Source organism: Vigna umbellata, chromosome 8, assembly GCF_029865625.1.
Source record: "Vigna umbellata cultivar VRB3 chromosome 8, Vumbellata_1.0, whole genome shotgun sequence".
Lineage (NCBI taxonomy): Eukaryota > Viridiplantae > Streptophyta > Magnoliopsida > Fabales > Fabaceae > Vigna > Vigna umbellata.
The window spans coordinates 16574063-16596241 of NC_142172.1; the positions used below are offsets into that span (position 1 = coordinate 16574063).

General features: G+C 30.6%; 1 protein-coding gene across 1 annotated transcript; it reads left to right on the top strand.

Moving 5' to 3' along the window:
• Positions 1 to 18264: 18264 nt before the first annotated feature.
• On the top strand, positions 18265 to 20485 carry LOC124819570 (homeobox-leucine zipper protein HAT14-like). The gene is made up of 4 exons (XM_047291122.2): positions 18265 to 18837; positions 19219 to 19505; positions 19653 to 19732; positions 19834 to 20485. The coding sequence occupies exons 1-4, from the start codon at positions 18588 to 18590 to the stop codon at positions 20189 to 20191; spliced, it is 975 nt and encodes a 324-aa protein (XP_047147078.1). The 5' UTR covers positions 18265 to 18587; the 3' UTR covers positions 20192 to 20485.
• The last annotated feature ends 1694 nt before the right edge of the window (positions 20486 to 22179 follow it).

Genomic DNA, 22179 nt, shown 5'->3' on the forward strand with positions numbered 1-22179 from the left:
TGGGCCACCACCTTCTGAATTGTAGTAATAATTATGTATGATGAGAAAGTAAAGATTTGAAAAGGGTTAATTTGGTGAGAGTAGGGAATAAGAATAATAATGAAGAATGTGATGAAATAGAGAGGCAAGTGCAAATATTTTAGGGTAAGTTGTCCCATGCTTTGCCAACAACATGCAGCATCCCAGGTTGGAGAAGTTTAAGATTATGATGGAAATCATTATGACCATCGTAATTAACTAAAGAAAAAAAAAACATGTCTCATAATTACTTGTGGGGGAGCTACGAACTTTTGTAATACTCTTTCTTATATTATCTACAATTTAATATTTATAATCTATTTTATGATCATGTTCATAATTTACAATATGTTACTTTCCTAATTTATTATTACGTAAGTTATCTTAAACATGTATTTCTTGAACCAAGGACTCAAATAAAATAAGAATCCTACCTAAACTTAAAAAGTTTAGAGAAATTCAAAATCTTTAAAAATTTTAAATTGTATCATTATTGTCAATATGGTTGGAAAAATCAAATCCATCTTAGAAACTTGTTTCAAGTTTCAATATCATCATTTATGGTTAAATTTCGGATCAATATAAATATAGCTTTAACCTTTATAATACACAATACCCTTGACATTAAAAATAGAAAAAAATATATAATTTTGAATTCCATCTTTGTCTTATTTATGATGATTAAATTCACAATTAGCAAAGAAACTGAATTTAGTGCTACTAAACATTGTCATCTAGATCCATATAAAATAAAATCAATATAATAAATATAAAATAGTAGACTTTAAATTTTTCTTACAACAAGAAATGTTAATTTTATTATTTTCTTTTTAAAATATCAATAAAAATAACGTTTTCCTTATCTTAGTTGATCTTACTAATTCGTGTTAATTTCAATATCAATATTATGATTTACAGACTTCTTTAGTATTTCCAGCATAACAAAAAATAATATTTAAACCGTGGCATAATCTACTACTTATTTCTTTTAATTATTTTTTATATTTTCTAATATAATCTTTTAATTAAGTTGTAATTTTTTTATGATGATAAGAATATTTTGTCCATCAATAATACTATTTTAATTAAAAAAATCAAATTGACTCATTGCAAGTTTATTTTTCATAATAGCCTATGAGAATTCAGCTTGTAAAAGTCCATTTGAGAAATTTATTTTATTAACATAATAATATTTCTTGAAAAAATTATCAAGAATAACTAGAATATGCCAATAACAGTATAATTGATAAAAATTATTTATATTTAACGCAAAAGACTCCGATGAAAATAAATAAAATAAAACAGCATAAAAAAAACATTAAAGTGGAGTTTTTTTTTTTAACTTTAAAAATCCTCATGTTCTGATTGCTAAAAGAAAGGGACGGCGTGTTATCTCAAATAGAACTAAATTTAAAATAGTTTTCCTTTACAAAATGATCACATTAAACGTAATAAAAAAAATTAGAAAGAAAGACCGATTTCTCTGATGTAAAAATAAAGTTATGTTATCTTACTAAATATTGTACACAATACGCTATGTTAAAAAAAAAAGTCCAACTATTTTATGTCAAAAGATATTAAAAAATCTGTAGAAAAAAAATTAAAAAAATAAGAATCTTCACATTTAAATAATTAAATATAAAACATTAAATTCTTAAAAATATTTCTTTACATTTATATATATAAATACAATAAAAATAATCAAATTTATTTTAAATACCTTAAATTTCTATATTTTAAATTTATAATTTTATATTTCTTCTAAAATAAAATTTCTCAAATAATTTTCTATATTTTTTCTATTTTCAAAATTTTTGAATTTCAATTAAAAATTCTATATGTTGCTATATTTTTAATTTTTTTATATATTTTCTAAGTATTTAATAAATTTTAATACTTTTTATATTTTAAAAATTTGATAAATTTCAATTAAAAATTTAATATTTGGTTATATTTTTTATTTTGTATTTTTATATTTTTTATTCTAAATAAAACCTTTTTTAAACAAAATTCCTATATTTCTATAATTTTAAATAAATTTTTTATATTTTTTCAAACAAAAACAATAATAAACTGCATTTACAATAAAATGGTCTAATTGAGGAAATAAGACGTGTATTGGTAACAATGGTGGTAATAAAAATGTGAAAGAATTGGAAAAAAAATTTACAACACCCATCACATAAACATTTGCCTAACTTGAAAATGATCAAGACTTCAATTTTATTAAATCTACTGTGATTACCATAACCAACAATTTTACAACAAGAATCTTCACAGCAGAGAAATTTGTGAAATGGAAGAACGGTTCTAGGGTTTTTTTTGTGTTTGAAAAGTGAAGAAGAGAAATCGCTGACTGTTCGAAGAATGAAAGAGCATCAACACGACTGAGATTTAGTTTAAAAGTTAACTTTTTTACTTTACTTTCTGAGTAAGATCTTGGTGATTTTTTTTTTTAAATCTGTATCTGATCAATATCCATTTTAAGATTTTTATTTATTTATTTATTATTATCCGAATTAATACAAAATGTTGAGTTTATTAAATGAATTATAAAAAGAATTTAAGATATTTGTGTGGAGAAAAGGAAATGAAGAAAGTATTTTGGTTTGTGATGATGGTAGGGTCCAGTGGAATTTCTGAGCAGTTTTGTCTATTAGGGTTGGCGTATATGGAAATTATGGGTTGGATCATATTGACAGGAACATGGGTAGTCATCATTACAAAAAGATTAGAAATAAGAGATTGACCATATCTTCATTGAGTTCCCTGCATGTAGATTCTATACAGTATAGTAGCTAGATCTGAGCCTAATGCCTAACACTATATCTATTTTTTTTATTTATTTATTTACATTGCAAGGACACAACACCTACAAATTGGGATAATTAATGAGACACTAAACCTACCCTTACTTACCTTACCTAGGGCATTCAGGCCACGCAGATCATTTAAGAAAGAGGATGTACATAAATTTCAGAATAAATTTCACGCTTTTTGTAACCGATTTCATGACTTTGGAATCGATTATGTGCGTTGTGTTTTGACCTCCATCAAGTTCTATGATGAACCCTTTTGGTGTCACGGGCACATTTATATATGATCAATTTAGACAAGCTATACAACAAATAATTTTATTTTTGTTGTTGAATGTTAACAATGATGTTTAGTTTGTTGGAAGTCCACGTAAATTAGAGATAAGACAAATTTATAGTTTATAAATGGATGCAAACTTCTTTCTATAAATCGGTTTTCTGGGATTGAGTTAGACTTAAAACACACCTACTAATATGGTATCAGAGCTATAGTTAGAACTTATCCTACCGAGTTATAAGTGAGTATTCTATTCTTTTATTTCACCCGCTATCGGCCGTTATCAGATAACCCAATTTCTACTATCATACACGAGATTCAAGTTCACTTACTTCGTATTATTTCAACATTGAATACATAAACAAGACTGTATGATTATCTTATAAATTTTGTTCTCTTTGGCCGTTGGTTATGCATTTTTTTTAACTTCTTTGTACATACTGATTTGCTTGTTTGACTGGTTTATTCATTAAACTTCCATTAATCAAATTGTTTTCGGAAGAAAGGTGAGTGAAATAGATGTACATTCCGGCAAGTTAATAAAATTATTTCATTCAAGTTTCATGAAGAGGATTGACACATTTTGTTTTCTTTTGGCTGTAGAATAATGATTGTGTTGTCTAATTGTTTTTTTTTTCTACTTTGCAGGCTCCATCGGTCAACGGCCATTTTTATTTCATTTTCTTGCTTAATTTTAATTTGACTATTTAAATAAAATTTTATTCCATTTTTAATTAATTTTAATTTTTTATTACTTAATTTTTTTCCAATAAATATATTATTAATAATATAATTTTATATTATTTTTACTACTAAGAATATTTTGATTGTAAGGGCCTAAAAATATATGGCACATGGCCTTATGTTGAAGCAGTCAGGCCCATAGCACTAAGGGCACTATGACCTTAGGAGAGATTTTTCAGATATGAGTTCATTATCTCAGCTTCCCATTCTCTCTCTAAAAAGCTTGTTCCTCCATTTCTCTCTGCCTTCTCTCTACCTTTCCCTCACGTTTAGTGGCTGTATGTTGGTTTAGGTGGTGCTGGAGTGACCGCGGCGTAGAGGCCTTCGTAACCATCCGAATAGATTTTTCAGTCTTTAGTGGGTAAGTAGCTCTTCACTGTTCTCCGCTGTTTGGGACATAGGGCAAGTTGCATGTGCCTAGTGTACCCCCCTTTACGTTTTCCTCCGTTCATTCTAGCTCTAAGAGCTGTTCTTGATCACCGCATTGCGGGTTGTAGGGTGCTGTCTAGATTATTTGCGTGTGGGGTATTGGAGCTGCGGGTCTTAGAGCTAAGCAAAGAAATTTCAAGGTAAGGGGAGCTAGGTTTTCTTAAAGTTTATTATTATGAAATGTGCAAATGTGCTTATCTCTGTGCAATTATGTTGTTTGGGTTGAAATTGTGTTTCTGAGATTTGCTGTATGAACTGTATGCTGGAAACTTGTGACCTGTTAGGATCATAAAACTGGACTAGAACATGTTAGAAGTGGTAAAAATCGAAATTGGGTCCTTAAGTTGTGGAAATTGATGTTGAAAAGATAAAACTTGATCTTAATCGCTTTAGAATGGTAGTAGGAATGTTCATAACCATTTAGATGAGTTTAGTCAAGTATAAAACAAGAATTAAGGGTGTTAGAAGTTAGTAAAAATGGTTAGGAAAAATTGGGTTAGGTGCTGTTCATAATTCTGAAGAAATCCTGTAGAATTATGCAGTTTCGCAATTGATAATCGTTCAGTCTTAGTGTTCGGTCGTAATAGCATTCGGTCTGAGCGTTCGGTCCGAGGTGGAGTTCGGCCTTAGTGCTCTGTCTTGTTGAGCGTTTGGTCTTAGCGTCTGTCTTTGCGTTCGATCCGAGGTGGAGTTCGGCTTTAGCGCTCTGTCTTGTTGAGTGTTCGGTCTTAGCGTCTGTCTTAGCGTTTGGTCTGAGGTGGAGTTCGGCCTTAGTGATTTGTCTTGCTGAGCGTTCGTTCTTAGCGTCTGTCTTAGCGTTCGGTCCGAGGAGGAGTTCGGCCTTAGTGCTCTGTCTTGTTGAGCGTTCGGTCTTAGCGTCTGTCTTAGCGTTCGGTCTGAGGTGGAGTTCGGCCTTAGTGATATGTCTTGCTGAGCGTTTGGTCTTAGCGTATCTCTTAGCGTTTAGTCTGAGGTGGAGTTCGGCCTTAGTGATCTGTCTTGCTGAGCGTTCGGTATTAGCGTTCGGTTGAAATAGCGTTCGGTCTTAGTACTCCGTCTTGTTGAGAGTTTGGCCTTAGCGTCTATCTTAGCGTTCGGTCTGAGGTGGAGTTCGGCTTTAGTGATCTGCCTTGTTGAGCGTTCGGTCTTAAGTGGAGTTCGCCTTAGTGATCTGCCTTGTTGAGCGTTCGGTCTTAGCGTTCGGTCTTAAGTGAAGTTCGACCTTAGTGCTCTGTCTTGTTGAGCGTTCGGTATTAATGGATGGTCTCAGGTAGCGTTCAGTTTCTTAAAGAGAGTTTGGTCTCTTAAGTAGCGTACGGTCTTAGTGGGTGGTCTTGGTAGCGTTCGGTCTTAGTGGATGGTCTCTTAAGTAGCGTTTGGTCTCAGGTAGCGTTCGGTCTCTTAAAGAGAGTTTGGTCTCTTAAGTAGCGTACGGTCTTAGTGGGTGGTCTTGGTAGCGTTCGGTCTTAGTGGATGGTCTCTTAAGTAGCGTTCGGTCTCTCTTAGTGAGCGGTCCTGAATAGTGTTCGGTCACTCCTCAGTCTTACCATTTATGGACTGTTCGATCCTGTCCTCTGGGAAGTGAGATACCGTTCGGTCTCCACCATTCACAGGGTGTTCGATCTTGCCCATTATGGGTTGCTGTTTTCTGTTTGGCCTATATTCCTATTTATCCCAGTATGCCATGTTACTTAATTGTTCTAGTTGCTTTAAGTGTTTATGTATGCGTTAACATGTTGGTGTTAAAGTGAAAAATATTAGTATTGGACGTAATTCCATGATCCTCAAGGGGGATACATGGTGGTGCCCTTTCAGTGTGTTTAGAATGATTTGCATGGTAGCTCAGTCTTGGGGGTTTTCCTGACGCTCCAATGGTCCTTCATTCTCAAGTAGAGAGGATTGAACCATGTGGTGAGGAGTAGCAGGAGGTCCTAGTCTTGGGTGCTTCCAGTATGGCCCAAGGTGAGTGATAACGGATTAACCTCGTGAGTGTGGTAGGGTGAAACCCATTGACAATGGCTTTGCAAAGCAGTAGAAGCCACCACGAGTGCATAACCCGCCATAGCTCGGCAATCATTCTAAGTCCGGACGAGTCAAGTTTAAGTGCAACAAGTCATGTTTGTATAGTATAGTATATTCGCCTTTACTTGCATGTTGCCTATGACTGTTATAACATGATTTTTATATCTAGCTCACCCTTGCTTGTGTGTTTGTGTTTGCTTGGGTATGCTTTCTTTTGCAATGATCATCCACTTGGATGTGAGCAGAGATGGATGAGGTGCCTCTAGAGCAGGCTTTAGAGGAAGGCGATGCTACGACTTAGTCTCCTTAGGACTTTCTTAGTATTTCTCTTATTTTGAATTACTATTTAGTTGTTAAGGAATTTCCCGGTGATCCCTATCCTTTTGAAAGACTCTACTTGCGTTTAAGTTTTAAATTATGCCTCATTCTGGGATGACGGTAAGCTTAACTACTTTGTTTACAGTCTACTCTAACTGTTCTCTTTTACTTAAATGTGAACTTACTATGTTATATGCTTTTATATAATCTGGAATGTTACATTGATAATCTTCAATTTTTATCTATTAAAACGTCTTTTTATATTTATCAAACTTTAAAACAAACAATATTTTAAATATATCGATTGATCATAACTATATTATTTCAATAGATATAAGGTTGGAACATATCAAACAATAATATAGTAAATCATATAAAACATTTGATTAAATAACTCATTCGAAATATTTTAACAATAACAACAATTTTGTTTGTTAAAAGTAGTATTATTTTTACTTTTTTTTACTTCACGAAACTTCTCTTTTACTTAAAATTAGTAAAATTCTTCACATTTTTCAAAGCAATTCGTTTTTTTACTAGGAAATTACATCATTATTATTGATTTGAATTATGTTCTACTTAAACAATTACAACATCTTCATTTTTGTTTTCATGTAAAAGGCGTTGCATTTCTATAATGTGGGTCTTGACTATTGAATAAACTAATTCTTATGTAATTTCCATCAGAAAATAAATATAACATTATAACAAAACTTTACAAGAGAAATTTACCCAAATTGTTTCATAAATTCACAAAAAAAAAAGAACATAACTTAATTCATGGTAAAAAAAAATCTAAAATAACATCAAATGCATGAAAATAATAGTTACAATCATACCATTCACTTTTTTCTAAAACTGTTTCTTATAACTTTTTTTTTTCTATATCTCGCCTTATATCATATATCTATAAACTTACCACTTTTTATTTATTTTTTCTTGCCCAAAGATGATTTTTAGATAACCATTGGGTGTTCATGAAGATTTTCCATCTATAGAAAGGAACATATCACCTGTTAACTTTCTAAAACATGTTTTTTAAGTAGTTATACTAGTTTTTTCACTTCATAGTTAATAAAAAGTTTCAAATGTGAATCGTAACTAGATTTTAGAATCGGATTATTAAAAATAAGATTCTTATATATATATATATATATATATATATATATATATATATATATATATATTAATTATGAAGCATGAAGCTTGACTAAAATTACACCAATGGAATTGAAGTGAGTTTGAAAAAGGCATAGTACAGTAGAAACTAACGTACAAGTTTCAGACGATTCAATGAATTTTAAATCAATCAACTTCCAATAATTGTCCAGTGAGGACAATGGGTCCCTCCCCTGCAAGTACCATTTTTATTTTCTTTTTCTTTTACAAATTATAAACCTTTTTAAATCAGAGATCAACTTTTTTTTAAAATTGAAAATTGATCAAAATGAAAAAAATGTTAAATGAGTTTAAAAGATTCATAAGTTTTCTTAATATCCCCACACTTCCAAAGCCAATCTAATACAAAGTTTAATCCCCATTAGTTATAATTGGATATCTTATATAATTATAAATGGAGTGTAAAATTTAAATTAATTTTCTAACTTACCTTTAAAGTGTATTTTTTAATATAATATTAAAATCATGAACTAAAATTTATCTGAGTAAAATTTGTTTTTTAAAATTTATTCTAGCATTCTGATATAAAAAATGATTATTTACTTGACCTATTATTTAATTTATTTTTAAATTATTACCGAATCATAATTAATTTTAGTTTCATATTTAATAAGTATATGACTTACCGTAAAAGAATTACATTGAAGATCTTATATTAATTAAAAAATATAATATAATATAATCTATAAATAAATGTAATTTTATATCATAAAAATGAAGTTATATTTAAATAATAATTTTTCTTTAAGCGTGAAACATATTATTATATATATTTTAAAATGAAGAAAAGAAACAAGTGTAGGAATATAATGATATGATTGATGATAAAAGGAAAGGAAAAAAAATAATGAAGGGAAAAGAATAGAGTGATAGCTTAGGGTAAGGGCACAAAAGATCCGACGTACAAATGATTGCTGCTCCATAGATTGTCCCCTTGAGCCGTTGCAGCACGTCCCAATCACTAACCCTAATATTTTATGCACTCATCAATCATTCTTGTTAACTCTTTTCATTCTCTTCTCACTCTTCTCTCCCCCTCTTTCTAATATTCCTTTTAATTTATCAACAAATGTTTTTAACATACTCACTATAAATCTTTTATACTATTCTCTAAATATTTTATTTCACCTTTGTATTTATCTAAAAGTTTCGTATAATTTAAGAGATGGAACTAATACTAATTCATATAACATGTTATTTGCTAACTAAGAAGAACATTTTTAAATATAATATATATTAGTTAAATTTTAAATTAAAAATATTACAGCATCCTAATAGTATTGTCTTGTAAAATTTAATGTTATATATATTTTCTTTTTCTATTTCATAAATTAAGAGATGAGAGTAATAATAATAATGTATATACAATATATATTTTTAAGTTATACAAACTTATTTTAAATACATATTCACCTTTTTAAAATACTATACTATATATATATATATATATATATATATATATATATATAGTTTTAGAGTCAATAATATTTTTACAACAATAAGATGAGTACTTTTCAGTTTTAGTGAATAAAAAGTTTATAATTTTATCACAATAATTTTAATTTTGCAACTTTTTTAAACTGTATTAATGATTAAGATGATTTAATATATATTAATTTTAATAATTGTAATGTGTAAGAATCTAGGAAATAGAATATTAGAGTTGATAGGTTGTTTTAAAATAATGATACCAAGTATTTTAAATTTAAAATAATTCAATAATATAAATAAAATTTTTAAACTTGTTTTATTACTTAAAACACAAATTATTTTTCTAAAACTCTTCCTTTTAGTTTTCTCTCACTTCTCTCTAAGATATCTCACACCTTTATCATTTGTTTGACGATTAGGAAGTTCATAGGAGATCAGGACTAAATAATTTTTATTTCTACCCATCCATTTCTGGTATAGAGCAAGTAAGTTTCGACTTCTTTTTCTCTTTTGTTCTTAGTTTAAGGTTATGCGTAGTGATCCTTCATCGCATGTGTTTCATGACCTATTTTCCTAATTCTTATTTAATTTAAGATCATAAGGACTCTTTTCTATCACAATTTGATGATTCGTATGTGTTTCTAGAGTTTCTTGTACGGAAAGCAAAGAGTGTGCGTTCTTAGAACTCTGTAACTTTGGTGTAAGGTTAAGGAAGCTAGATGTCTAACTTTAATTTATGTTTGTTATGTAAGTTTGGTGCTTGTATGTATGTTAAAATGTTTTAGTTATAAATTCAATATTTGTGTTAGCGTTAGTTCATCTAAATGGATATGTTTGGTTATCTGAGCATCGATGTATGATGTGAAGGAAGTTATTGCTATCATGAAATGTATGTTATAAAGTTATTTTAATGTTTAAAATTGATTGCAAGGTTTATGGAGTATTGAGTTGTCAAAACTATGGATTTTGTAGTTAAAATTGAGGTTCTAATAGGCAAGCTTTTGAGATAGTGTTTTGATGATTCAAGTCTAGTTATATGTCATTTAAGACTTGTTAACATCTTAAGTTGATGAAAATCTGATAAGGAAATGTGTATTAGTCAATATGGTGGTTTAAGAAGGTTTAATTTAGGGGTTTTGAATGGAGAGATTTTATATTAGAAGGTTTGTGCTAAAAAGGATTGTTAGAGGTCTATTGTTGAGTCATTTATGACTTGTTCAAACCTTTACTTTGCAGAATTTGGTGTTGAAAGGTGTATAATTAAGTTTGGGTGCTTTAGAGTAGTTAAGTTGGTTTATGATAGTTAATTTAAGTTAGAAATGTGTTTTCCAATGTTTCATAGTACATAGAAGGTCCTAAGAATCAGTTTAACATGTGTGAGAAATGTCCAAGGTTAGGCTAGAAGTGTATTAAATTCTGATATGGCGCCGAACACCTCTATCAAGGCGCTTGGGCGCCAGTTTCCACTGGCTCCAGCATTGATCGCCCCATTTTGGGCGTTGAGCACCAGAAAACAAGAGCTAAGGTGCTAAGCGCCAATCCCGCCCGAGCGCCAACTTCTAGGTTTTTGTTTTAGGTGTTTTATGTTGTGCTATGATTTCTTGATGGATTATTATGGTTTATTAATGGATACTTAGTGATTTCATGTGATGGTTTGCAACGCTCATAGGAGGCTTTATATGTGAGTGAAAAATTGTGAAAAAGAGTTACAAGGAGGAACTTCTTATTGGTGATTTCAGGAATTGTAAGTATGAATGTAGGGAGCCAGTCTTGGGATTCATCCTCACACTCTAATAGTAATTCATTCTCAAATAGAGAGGGGTGAGACATGTGGTGAAAGTAGTAGGAGGTCCTAGTATAGGAACTTTACCTTGACCTAAGATGTGTTGGAAACCCAAGTATGATCTAAGTGCCACATTTGATAGAAATGAGAAAGTAAAACACTATATAAATGTGAAAGACTCATTAACCCATTGCCTTAAGGTTTTGGGTATAAAGTGGTGTCAATCCCTTGTATGGTTGAGCTTAAATCTCATTAGTATTTGTATCTCCCCAGTGAACCTCCTCCTCGATAGACCCAACAGTGGTATCAAAGCCAATAGGTCGTCTTGGTGACCGGCTCAAACGAGTACAATGGTCTCTATATTGAAAGTCTTCTTGGCGAAGGGTTCCAGGTAAGCTTGTCCCGTTAAGATGAATGGAGGTATGAAGGACTACTCGTGGTTATGGTTGGTTGGGAATGCTTTCGCTGGAGGGGGAGTGTACCAATGTGGAAAGGACTCGCCCTTGAGGTGGAGATTGTTGGGAATCCAAGTGTGAGTCCAAGTCTCACATTAGATAGAAATGAGAAAGTAGAGCACTATATAAAAGTGAAAGACCCATTAACCCATTACCTTAAGGTTTTGGGTAGAGATTTGTGTCAATTCCTTTTTATGGATGGGCTCAGATCTCATTGGTATTTCTATCTCTCTAGTGAACCTCCTCCTCAATAAACTCAACCAGACGTTAGTTAACAGACTAAAATTGTATTGTAGCCTGGGGTAGGCCAATTGTTTCCCCTACCCAATAAAAGATAACACACAAATATAATACCAATTGAAAAACAACATATCAAACACATAACACATATAATATACAAAATTGTGTATATTATACCAAATGCATACATAATATCAACATTGTAAAAAAAAATAACTTATCACACACACATATATTTATATAATTAACATTGTCGTATGTAAATACAAATATCATCCTCACTATGAGTTGAGTGTTGCTTAAACAAGCTCATTGGGTCATTTTTAATATTAGAATTACTAGAGAATACAATTTTTCTTATATATAAAATTCGTTGATAATCATAAAAATCTTTTAGTAAATCAAAATTACTAATGACCTATCGTCAGTTTGTAATAATTAATACTTAAAATATGTCAACAATTACGTATGACCAAATTTTGTGAGTAAATATCTGTCAATAATTACTGATGAGTTTTAATCGTCAATAATTATCTATAAACAAATATTGTGGTTTGAGTTATTTTCTTCTTATTCCTTTTGGTCGTGTTTGCCATCACCATTATATCTTCCTCTTTCTCCCCTCCTTTTTCTTCTTTTCTACTTCTCACCAATCTCTAATTATTTTATAATAAATATTTTTTCAGATTTAGCGAGAAAATTAATTTTCATTTTATCAATGAATTTATAAGAAATACAATTACAAACATATTTACTAATTCTTTTTAATAAATTAAGTTATTCGCATAAAATTTTACCATGAACAATGCTCAAAGTAGAAATATTAATACTTATTTTACGAATAAAATTTATTAACAAATATATCCATAAAAAAATCAACACTATAAATTTCGGACAAAATTTTTCAATAAAAATATTCATGAATAAAAAATATTATAAATTACCAACAATTTTTACTTATTAATTTTAATGACAAATCTATTAGAAATGGATATTTCTATTGGTTAAAAATTATATTTTATTAACACATATTGTTGGTGAATTTTGGAGACAGATCTATTACTAACAAAAGAAATTTATTAATAATGAATCTTTGATAAAATTTGCTGTTAAAGTTTGTTTGATTGATGGATTTTTCTTTTCACCAATAAAATCCTTTTTATTGAAAGTTTTTTTCATCGTTAAATTACTTCTGGTTGACGAATTTTTGTTTCAACTATAATCTAGCATATTCTTGAAGTGAATGTTATTTAATAATATATGAATAATTGAAATATTTAATTAATTTATTTATCATTATGTTGGTTAACACTCTAATTTTTAATTATTATCTTTCGATGAATTCATTTATTTTGATTATAATAAAATAAATATATAAAATAAATTAAAAAATAAAATATTTTGAAGTGAATCAACTCATTTTACCTATAATTAAACTAAATTACAAAAATTGGTTATTTATAAAAAAAAGTTCAAATTAAGCTGAATTATGTTTATACGGTACTGAATCTTGACGAGTCGTATTAATTCACTTTAATACTCATAGTACTATCCATGAATACTTATGTTTTTTTTTTGTCTTTTAATAAAGATCTTATCCAACTACTAAAAATCTCCGAATATTAATTGTACATCAGCTAAATTTATTCTTTTGCAAAACAGGTAGAGAAAATAAGAAAAGGGGTGAAGAGAAAATAAGTATATATGTAGGTGAAGAATTTGAAGTTTGATGATTGTATCGAAGAAATTGAAAATTTGATGAGATATATGAAATAGGATAATAATATTTTTTGATAATATTTTTTGATAATATTTTTTTTATAACATTTTAATATCATTATTACGTGATTATTTTGTGATTATTCTGGTTTAAAATTATTTCAAAATTATCCTGTGAAATAAATGGAAAGAAGGAAAGTGAAAAGGAAATATTAAAGAAGATTAATTAGGTGGAGATGATTAATGGTTGTGGTCAGTGGGGAGCAGTGGAGAGAGTACAGTAGAGGTAACTACAAGCATGCAGAAGCAGAGAGAGAGAGAGAGAGAAAAAGAGAGAGAAAGTGCAGTGAGCTATAATTATTATTGTTTTTCCATGACTTGTCTCTCCTCTATCACGTCATTCCTCTCTTTCTGACACCAAACCTCATCATTACTCACTCACCCCCTTCTCACGTGACTACTTCCCCCTTCTCACGTGCCTTCAAATTCCATTATTCATTCTCAATCACTCACTCTTGTGACTCCCATTCAATTTTCATTCCTTTTATATTCTTTCTTTTCTTTTACACTTTCATCCCTCCAAATTACACCTTCATCGATCAAATTGAAAACTTGCAGTTAAAATAAATTTATAAATAATGATAACGTATTCAACTAGGGTTTTTTTTTTCACCATTACATAAAAGAACAAAAAACATTCTTAAACCTTATGCATGACTGTTTCTCTATGGCTATGTGCATGATGATTTTTTTTTCTTTTTTATAATTTGATTGGGAAACTGTTGTCTTAATTGTTTGGTCTAAATATCATTATATATTTTTTATATATAACTAAACCACTTATGAAAGTTTTTTATAAAACTAATTTACAATATATAAATTAATATAAATCTTATTAATTTTATAAGACAGAAATAAATTTAAAATTCATTTATGATATATTTAATTATATTTATTTTAAAAAAAAATCAAATGCCCACTTGACTTTAAATATCTCTGTGTTTCTATTCTTTCCACTTACAGAATAATCTAAATTTTCTAATGCTTAGTTTCTGTACTAATCTATTTTTGTGCGTTGAATCAATCTATATTAGACCGTGATATATTTGTACTGCATTATATAACCTAATCAATGGATTAAAGTCATGTTATAGTTCACATTTTTAGTTTATATCAACCCAACGTTGGACTGTGTTACAAAAACAACAGCAACTTGGTCTCATGTGGTAGCATACGTATTCATGCAGCAGCATTATTTTGAATTATCCATACTAGTTTCATTTCAAAGTCAATGAAAAAGAATATGACCTATAATGATAACTTGTTTAAAAAAAAAGGATATAGTTACGTTAATATGGTGGGTGGTGGCTTTATTTAATGTTGAAATGGCATGTTCACTGATTCACCAACAACAAGTAGCTTAGTTTTCTTTCACATTATAATAAGATTGGATTTTGTTAATTTTTGTTTTGGTAAGATTAGAACAAAAACATTCAAAATAGTCTGCACTTCAAAACCTAAACTGATGTGTGATCAAATCACAAATCTTAGACCTAAAATGATTAAAAGAATCTCATTTTATATAGTCATTGAATATTGCGTTATTACGTGTTTAGGTTGAGATTTGGATAATGAAGGCACTAATCTAGATAGGGTGATGCAGCGTGATTTTGAAGTCATTGAAGAAATATTATACTCCAAGATTCACGAAACGTGACAGTTTGATTCCTTGGTGGTTGTTTCATTGTTTGACCATGTTGTTGGCAGTCAAACTGTAAATAAAATTTCATGAAACAATGATGGTGTTTTTGAAGGGAGGAGTAATCTTTTTGCATGATTGAGAAATTAATTAGCAGGATAGATGGGATAAATAAATAAATGTTTTTTGAAATAATTTGAAGATATAAAAAAGGTATTTATTTGGAAATGGAAATGGAGGGTTATTAGATGAGTGTGACTTTATGGCATGGATGGTTAAGAGAGAGAAGAGGGACCCATCCAATAATTCACGCATCTCTCTCTGCAGCTTATCATTAAAGCCTGCATCACTTCAATTATTGCAATGATCCCAAAAGCATGACATATCTTACCCTTCTCATTTCCTCTGTGTGCCTATTTTTAATTACCACTTCTTTCCAAACCTATCCCTCCCACGCGCATGGGACCACCACTCGCTTTTCTCTTTCCATCTCACCACCCAAACCCTTTCTTTCTCACTAATCTATTTCTCTTCATATTTTTATCTTACAAATTCATATTATATATATTCTAATACTTTATATACTTTCAAACATAAAAGATTAACTTATTTTAATAATGTTATTAGTAATAAAAGGAATATTTGAAATTTAGAAGAAAAGAAGGTTGATTGATTGTACACATCTCGGCCGACCCTCGTTTTAAGGAATTCTTGTCATTGGATACCAATCTTGTTCTTTTTTGTTTACAAACTTTTAACAATCGGTTTTTGCATGTCTATTTTGAAGATGGTAATGGTTGAAAAGATGGTAGAGATTATTAAAGAAGCTTGGCTTCCCCTTTTCATGAACCACAAACTCATTTGCTTACATAAACCAATATCGAAAGCAGAAAACTTTTATTGGAATAGTAAAACCCGGTCGGTTTGTCTCTCTAATCAATGCATTATAATAATCCCAATTAGGTCAAATTCAAATCTCGTGCTAATCATCTCATCCACCTTTTTTCCAATGTTTTTCTTCCCACACATCACGCTTATTTCTCAAAACAAATCAACTGGTTTTCGTTCAATAACATAAAACTATATTAAATCATTCCTTATTTGTTTATTTCAAACGTGCTTTTGCGGCCAACTAGATGCTCATTCGTACAGACACCTTAACGAACAAACAACATCAAGATATATACATATATAACAATTTAAAAAAAAAGTGAAAAGTTTACAAATTTAAAACCTAAAGTGGTCCATCTTTACAATACCAAAAAATATTATTATTTTATATAATAAAGATTTGCTCTTTTTGAAAAAATATAAACCAATAAATAAGTTCACAGGTTTGGTCTTTTAAGTAACAATAGATTAAAGATGTTTACCTAAAAAACAGCAAACGAACAATATTTTATCATAAATTTTCAGACTCTAATTAACTCGTGACAATATTTTATAATATAAATCAGCAGAGAAATGCATGGGAAATTATAGTTCTTATTATTCCAATATCAAGTAAAGACTCAAATAATTGAATTTTGTCCTTTATAATACATTTCATTACGATGGAATTGTTTTTATTATAAAAAACATTCGTTGTGTTAAAAAATTAAAGTAGGTACAAAAAAAATATTATATTTTTATTAAAAAGTGACAATAGAAACAAACCCTAACATATTTCATAGATAACCTGGAAGCTAGAAGCAGGTCATTTCAGTTCAATGGAAGAGTTGTAAAAAATGTGGTAATTTAAGTTTGGTTAATATTATTTAAGTGGGGAAGTGCAGAAATGTAATAGGAGGGTTAATTAATTAGCAAAGGGTTGAGGAAAATGAAAGGGTGAAAGAGTACAGTTGAACTGTTTATACATGCCTTAATAGACATAGCCCACATGATTCTGTATTGGGTACCAAAGACAAATGATCATTCTTATCATACTGTCATGCATAATGAGAATGAGAATAAGCATGATGGTGACGATAGATGAAAGGCCAACATATATACTGGCTAATCAATAAGACAACAGGAGCAGGTTTATAATCCCAGACATGTCTCTCAGATGATATATCATTTTCTTCTTGTCATCATGACGCTATTTTCTTTTTCCTTCTTCTTCTTTCTTTAGCTTGTTTGGTGTACCCTCTTAAATTTCACTCCATTTAATGGGGTTGGTTCAGTAAAAAGAAAACTACATTTAATTACTCTTTGCTTAAACTCAGTTGAAAATTGACTACACATTTTCTTTGTACCACTTTTTCCTGCTTCAGTACGCACCACAACATTACACTAAAATGGAATTTCTTTGTACCCCTTTTCTTTATACCACTTTTTGCTTAAGCATTTTATATCGTCTTATTAAATTTTTGATCATGACAACTCTGCCAGCAAAAACTCTTAACAGAAAGACCATAGAAAAATTCTCTTGTTGTTGGAAGATAGATAAAAAAGAGGAATAAAAAGATGACAAATGCCAAGAGGGTTATGGTGTGGTGTGGTGCTTCGTTCTTAAAATTTATTACACAAGTTAGCTTCACCTACCCATGAAATTAAAACACCAAAATAGGGCTAACTTGATTCACTTAAAACGGTATAAACTGGCAAATAACTAATAGAATCTCAGGCGGCTTTTCTGACCACTAATTATAATTTTCCTTCCTTCTAGATTCTCCAAACTTTATCCTATCATTTCTTAATTCCATTTGCTTCATTAAGCCTAGTTTATTGAAATAAATGCTGAATCGGTACAAATACTTTTCCAATTTTTAAAAAATTGATTACATGTTCGGTTTTGTACAATTATTTTTTACTCATATGAATACTATATTTTAATCTTACACTAATAATTATTTTACAACTTACTTGTATCATTAAATATCTTTATCTATCTATAAAATTTGAACCGGAATATAATGGATTGATTAAAAGTATTTACTAATTCATTTTAATTTGCTAAAATGAATATATTGGTGGTGACTCCTACTCGGTAAAGGATATTTTTTTAATATATATAACAAATATATATAAGTCATTATCTCTCTTATCTTAATGCATGAGAAGTGTGTACAAAGCTACCATATATATAAAATAAAATCTTTGTCTACATGGTGGTGGTGTATTTTATGGCAGTGTGGTGGTGGGGAAAGGCATGACAACGGTTGAATATTTAAATAGATTCACGTGCCTTTGTCAACCTGTGTTTGTCGGTCAATCTTTATTCCCACAAAGGCAAGGGAAGAAACCAACATAAAAAGGCAGTGTTGTTGCTGTTCTTGTTGCTTCTGAGGAGAAGAAGAAGAACAGGTTGAAGTAGAAGAGGTTTTCTGCAACACAAAACCAACCAACCAACCCAATGTGCCCTTTCTAACCCTCTTCTCCATTCAACAAACTACAACTACTCTCTGTCGGTACATATATAACAACAACAACATCAGTATCTTCAAATTACACACCTTTTATCCACCCCTTTACCATGGAACTGGCTTTGAGCTTAGGCGACACTTCCAAACCCTTTACTTTTCTCGACAAGCCTGCTAATTTACCCTCCAAGGACCCTCCTGGGTTCTGCATAGGACCGGGGAAAGGGTTTGATGACAAAAGAAGTGATGCTGAGAAAAGGGGTTCTTCAGATCCACCGGTTCAGCTTGATCTTCTTCCTTTCACTCCCGTTCTCAGATCCCAACCTCCTTCCCAGCTACGAATCCCTTGGCTCACTGAACCATGTAATGCTCTCTCCCTTTTAAGTTTCTTTCAGTGGTTCACTCATTCAATCTCATCCCTTTTCACACAAACAACATCTTATCGTTGCATTTTTAGTTTACATTAACAATTTACCTCGTTTGAGTATCAGTTAAAAGAGAACATTTTACTAGAAATTGTGAGTCGGGTTTCTTTGTACGAGATTAGACCATAGTAAAACTGATGTTTTCTTTATGTTTGGTATATCAATAGGTATAAAAAGATGTATGTTTTGTTGTTTAGGATGAATGGACGCTGAAAAATTTCTTGCTTTTATTTTATCTTATTGTTTGTTATGATGATGAGAGCTGTGTTGTGTTGTGATGTGTAGCTAAGGTTTGGTGTGTTGTGGTTCTTGACTGTAGGTGGAGCGGCGAGGGTGCTGGACGTGAACCTTTTTCCGGAGGACGGGGATGACGGGACGTCGCTGTCGTCGCCGAGCAGTGCGGTGTCGCCGTTTCAGATGGATTTCAGCATGAGAAACGGTAATGCTGAGTTTGGAGGAAGAAACAAGAGGGAACAACAAGAGGGTGAAGGTACCAGAGCCAGTGATGACGAAGAAAATGGCTCAACCAGGAAGAAACTCAGACTCTCCAAAGAACAATCAGCTTTTCTCGAAGAAAGCTTCAAAGAACACACCACTCTCAATCCGGTAAAGTCTACACACAACAACACCATTTTGTTCCTTCTTTGGATAAACTAGATTAGTTTGTTAGTTCTACCTTTTAAATTCTGTAAATGGGTCCTAAATATTTTGTTAAGTTATTTATTAATCTCTAATTTTGACCATAACTTGCAGAAGCAGAAACTTGCTTTGGCTAAACAGTTGAATCTCCTTCCTCGTCAAGTGGAGGTGTGGTTTCAGAACAGAAGGGCAAGGTAACTGAATCTGTAGCGAACAACAACCTTCGTTAACATTTTGTTCAAGTTAATGTTAAACATTGTGTTGTGTTGTGTTTGATTTGTGAATGTGATTTCAGGACAAAGTTGAAGCAAACAGAAGTGGATTGTGAGTATTTGAAGAGATGCTGTGAGACTCTAACAGAAGAGAATAGAAGGTTACAGAAGGAGCTTCAAGAACTTAGAGCCTTGAAAACTTCTCAACCTTTCTACATGCAGCTTCCAGCCACCACTCTCACCATGTGTCCCTCTTGTGAAAGGGTTGCCACAAATTCCACAACAACGAACCAAACTTCTTCCACTATCAACAATAATGCTTCTCAAATCCCTGTCGAGTTATCTCTCAGCAAGCCCAGAATATTGCCCTTCCATAATAGCCAGGCCCAAGCAACCCAGCCACAAGCCCAAGCTCAAGCCCACCAGATAGCCTCTTCATGAGCTTCATTCAATAAACATTTTTTTTGGATGGTTTTTACATATGATATAATATATATATAATATATATATAGTTTGATATTATGGTATATCATAGAGGATAAAGACAAAGGATTCACTACCCTTATTTATCGTTTTGTATATATTTTAGACTCTTCTATATCTTCTTTCATTCATCTGTTTTTTCTTCTCTTCGATTGAAAGAGCTATGAATGATCCTTTTTGTTGATCGGTTAGAATGCACCAAACTTTTTGGTGGTGAAATTGTGAAATGAAAGGCTTTTTTTTTTCTTTTCAGTCTTTGTCTTGGTTCGTTTATTTTCCTCTGCCATGATGATGAAGAGCGAACTCCTGAATGACCTTTCTACCCTTAACGTACCCTACTTGCTATTATGTACTTGTAATTTTGCAGAAGGGCCATGGAGCTTTTCAAAATTAAGTACTTCAGAGAATAATAATTGCACAATGTAATGACAGTGTTTTATTTTGTGGGAGGTTTTAAATCCTTGCCACCTTTGGTTGCATTAATCACTCTTATGGAATGTGTACTTTAAAGCACAACAGCATTTGCTCTTAATTAGATTAACTTCAAAAATATGGCTTCTAGAAATTGAATCTATGATTTTTCAAATTTAAAAATTTGAGATTTAATTGCTTCCATTCAGTTAATATATGACAACATCGCAAGATTAACTAATGGCAAACGATTTTCATGATTGTGGTTGTAATTGGGTTGTTTTAATTTATGAAAGTTAGTCATTGGTTAAAACTTCTAAGTATGTGATAATTTTGCATCATATACTAATTGCATGCATGCACAACGGAAATCATTAGATTTTTAACACACGATACTAGGGATCAATCTTTATAACTCGTGACTTGCTTTTTTAATACAGAAGGTTAATTTGAGGAAATAAAAACGTGGAACTCTATACATGTTTTTTTTATATATTATTGATTAGAATTTATGAAAAATTGTAAAATAAAAAAATTAAACATAATGAAACCCGTAAAATTTTATAAATTTTAATCAGTTATTAAGAATGCGTGTTCCAAAATAACATGTTTGTAAGTACTTTTTTATTTCTAAACTCTTAATGTTTTAGTCTCTCAATTTTGTTCCTAAACTCTTGGTGTTTTACAATTTTCAAAAACTAACAAATTTATTTTCCACATATATTCCTACCTGCTTGAATGTCTTAATTGTCATATTTTCTTGTAGTATAAACTAATAGTTAAAATTGTGGATATTTAATGAAGATATTCTATACTAAATATGCCAATTTATCAGTGGTTTTAAATGTTCCTTAAACATTGAGCAAAGTCTTAAATATCAAGAGTTTATAAATGGAGAAAATATATTCTTATATTGACATTACACGTTACTATCACTATTACTATCATTATTAGTTGTTATTATTATCTGACAGTATGCATTAACAATGGTGAAAGTAATTTTGTGGTGAAGGGATAGTGAAGGTCATGATGTGGATAGGTTTAGACAAATCTAGCTTCATTCTTGTTAATTTTTTATTTTTATTTTTGTATTTAAAAGAACTTTATTATTTTTATTCATCCCACATAAACAATCCTCATTGATTTCATGATTATTCTTCGAAAAAGGTTTTTCTATGTACTATTGAGCAATGGTGATGATACATATATATTGTTAATGGATGTGGAAACCTACATGAATGTGGGGGGATGATAGTGAAAAAGGGAAGTTAGGAAAAACACAATGATGGTGTTAGATAGAATCTACAATATAAATGTAAGTTTTGATGATTGTAGTTAGGTGGGTGTACACATGAATTAATTTGTGATCATGCACGCCTTACAAAAGTACCAGGCAGCAAAACTCATGACCAAGGCTTCATTTTTTAAACCAATCAACACTCTTGCTCCTTTGTCTCAATAGTTAGTACGTAGATGATGTTGTTCCAACCTTCATGGTCAATTCAAGGATGCTTTCAAACATGTTCTTGTTCAAC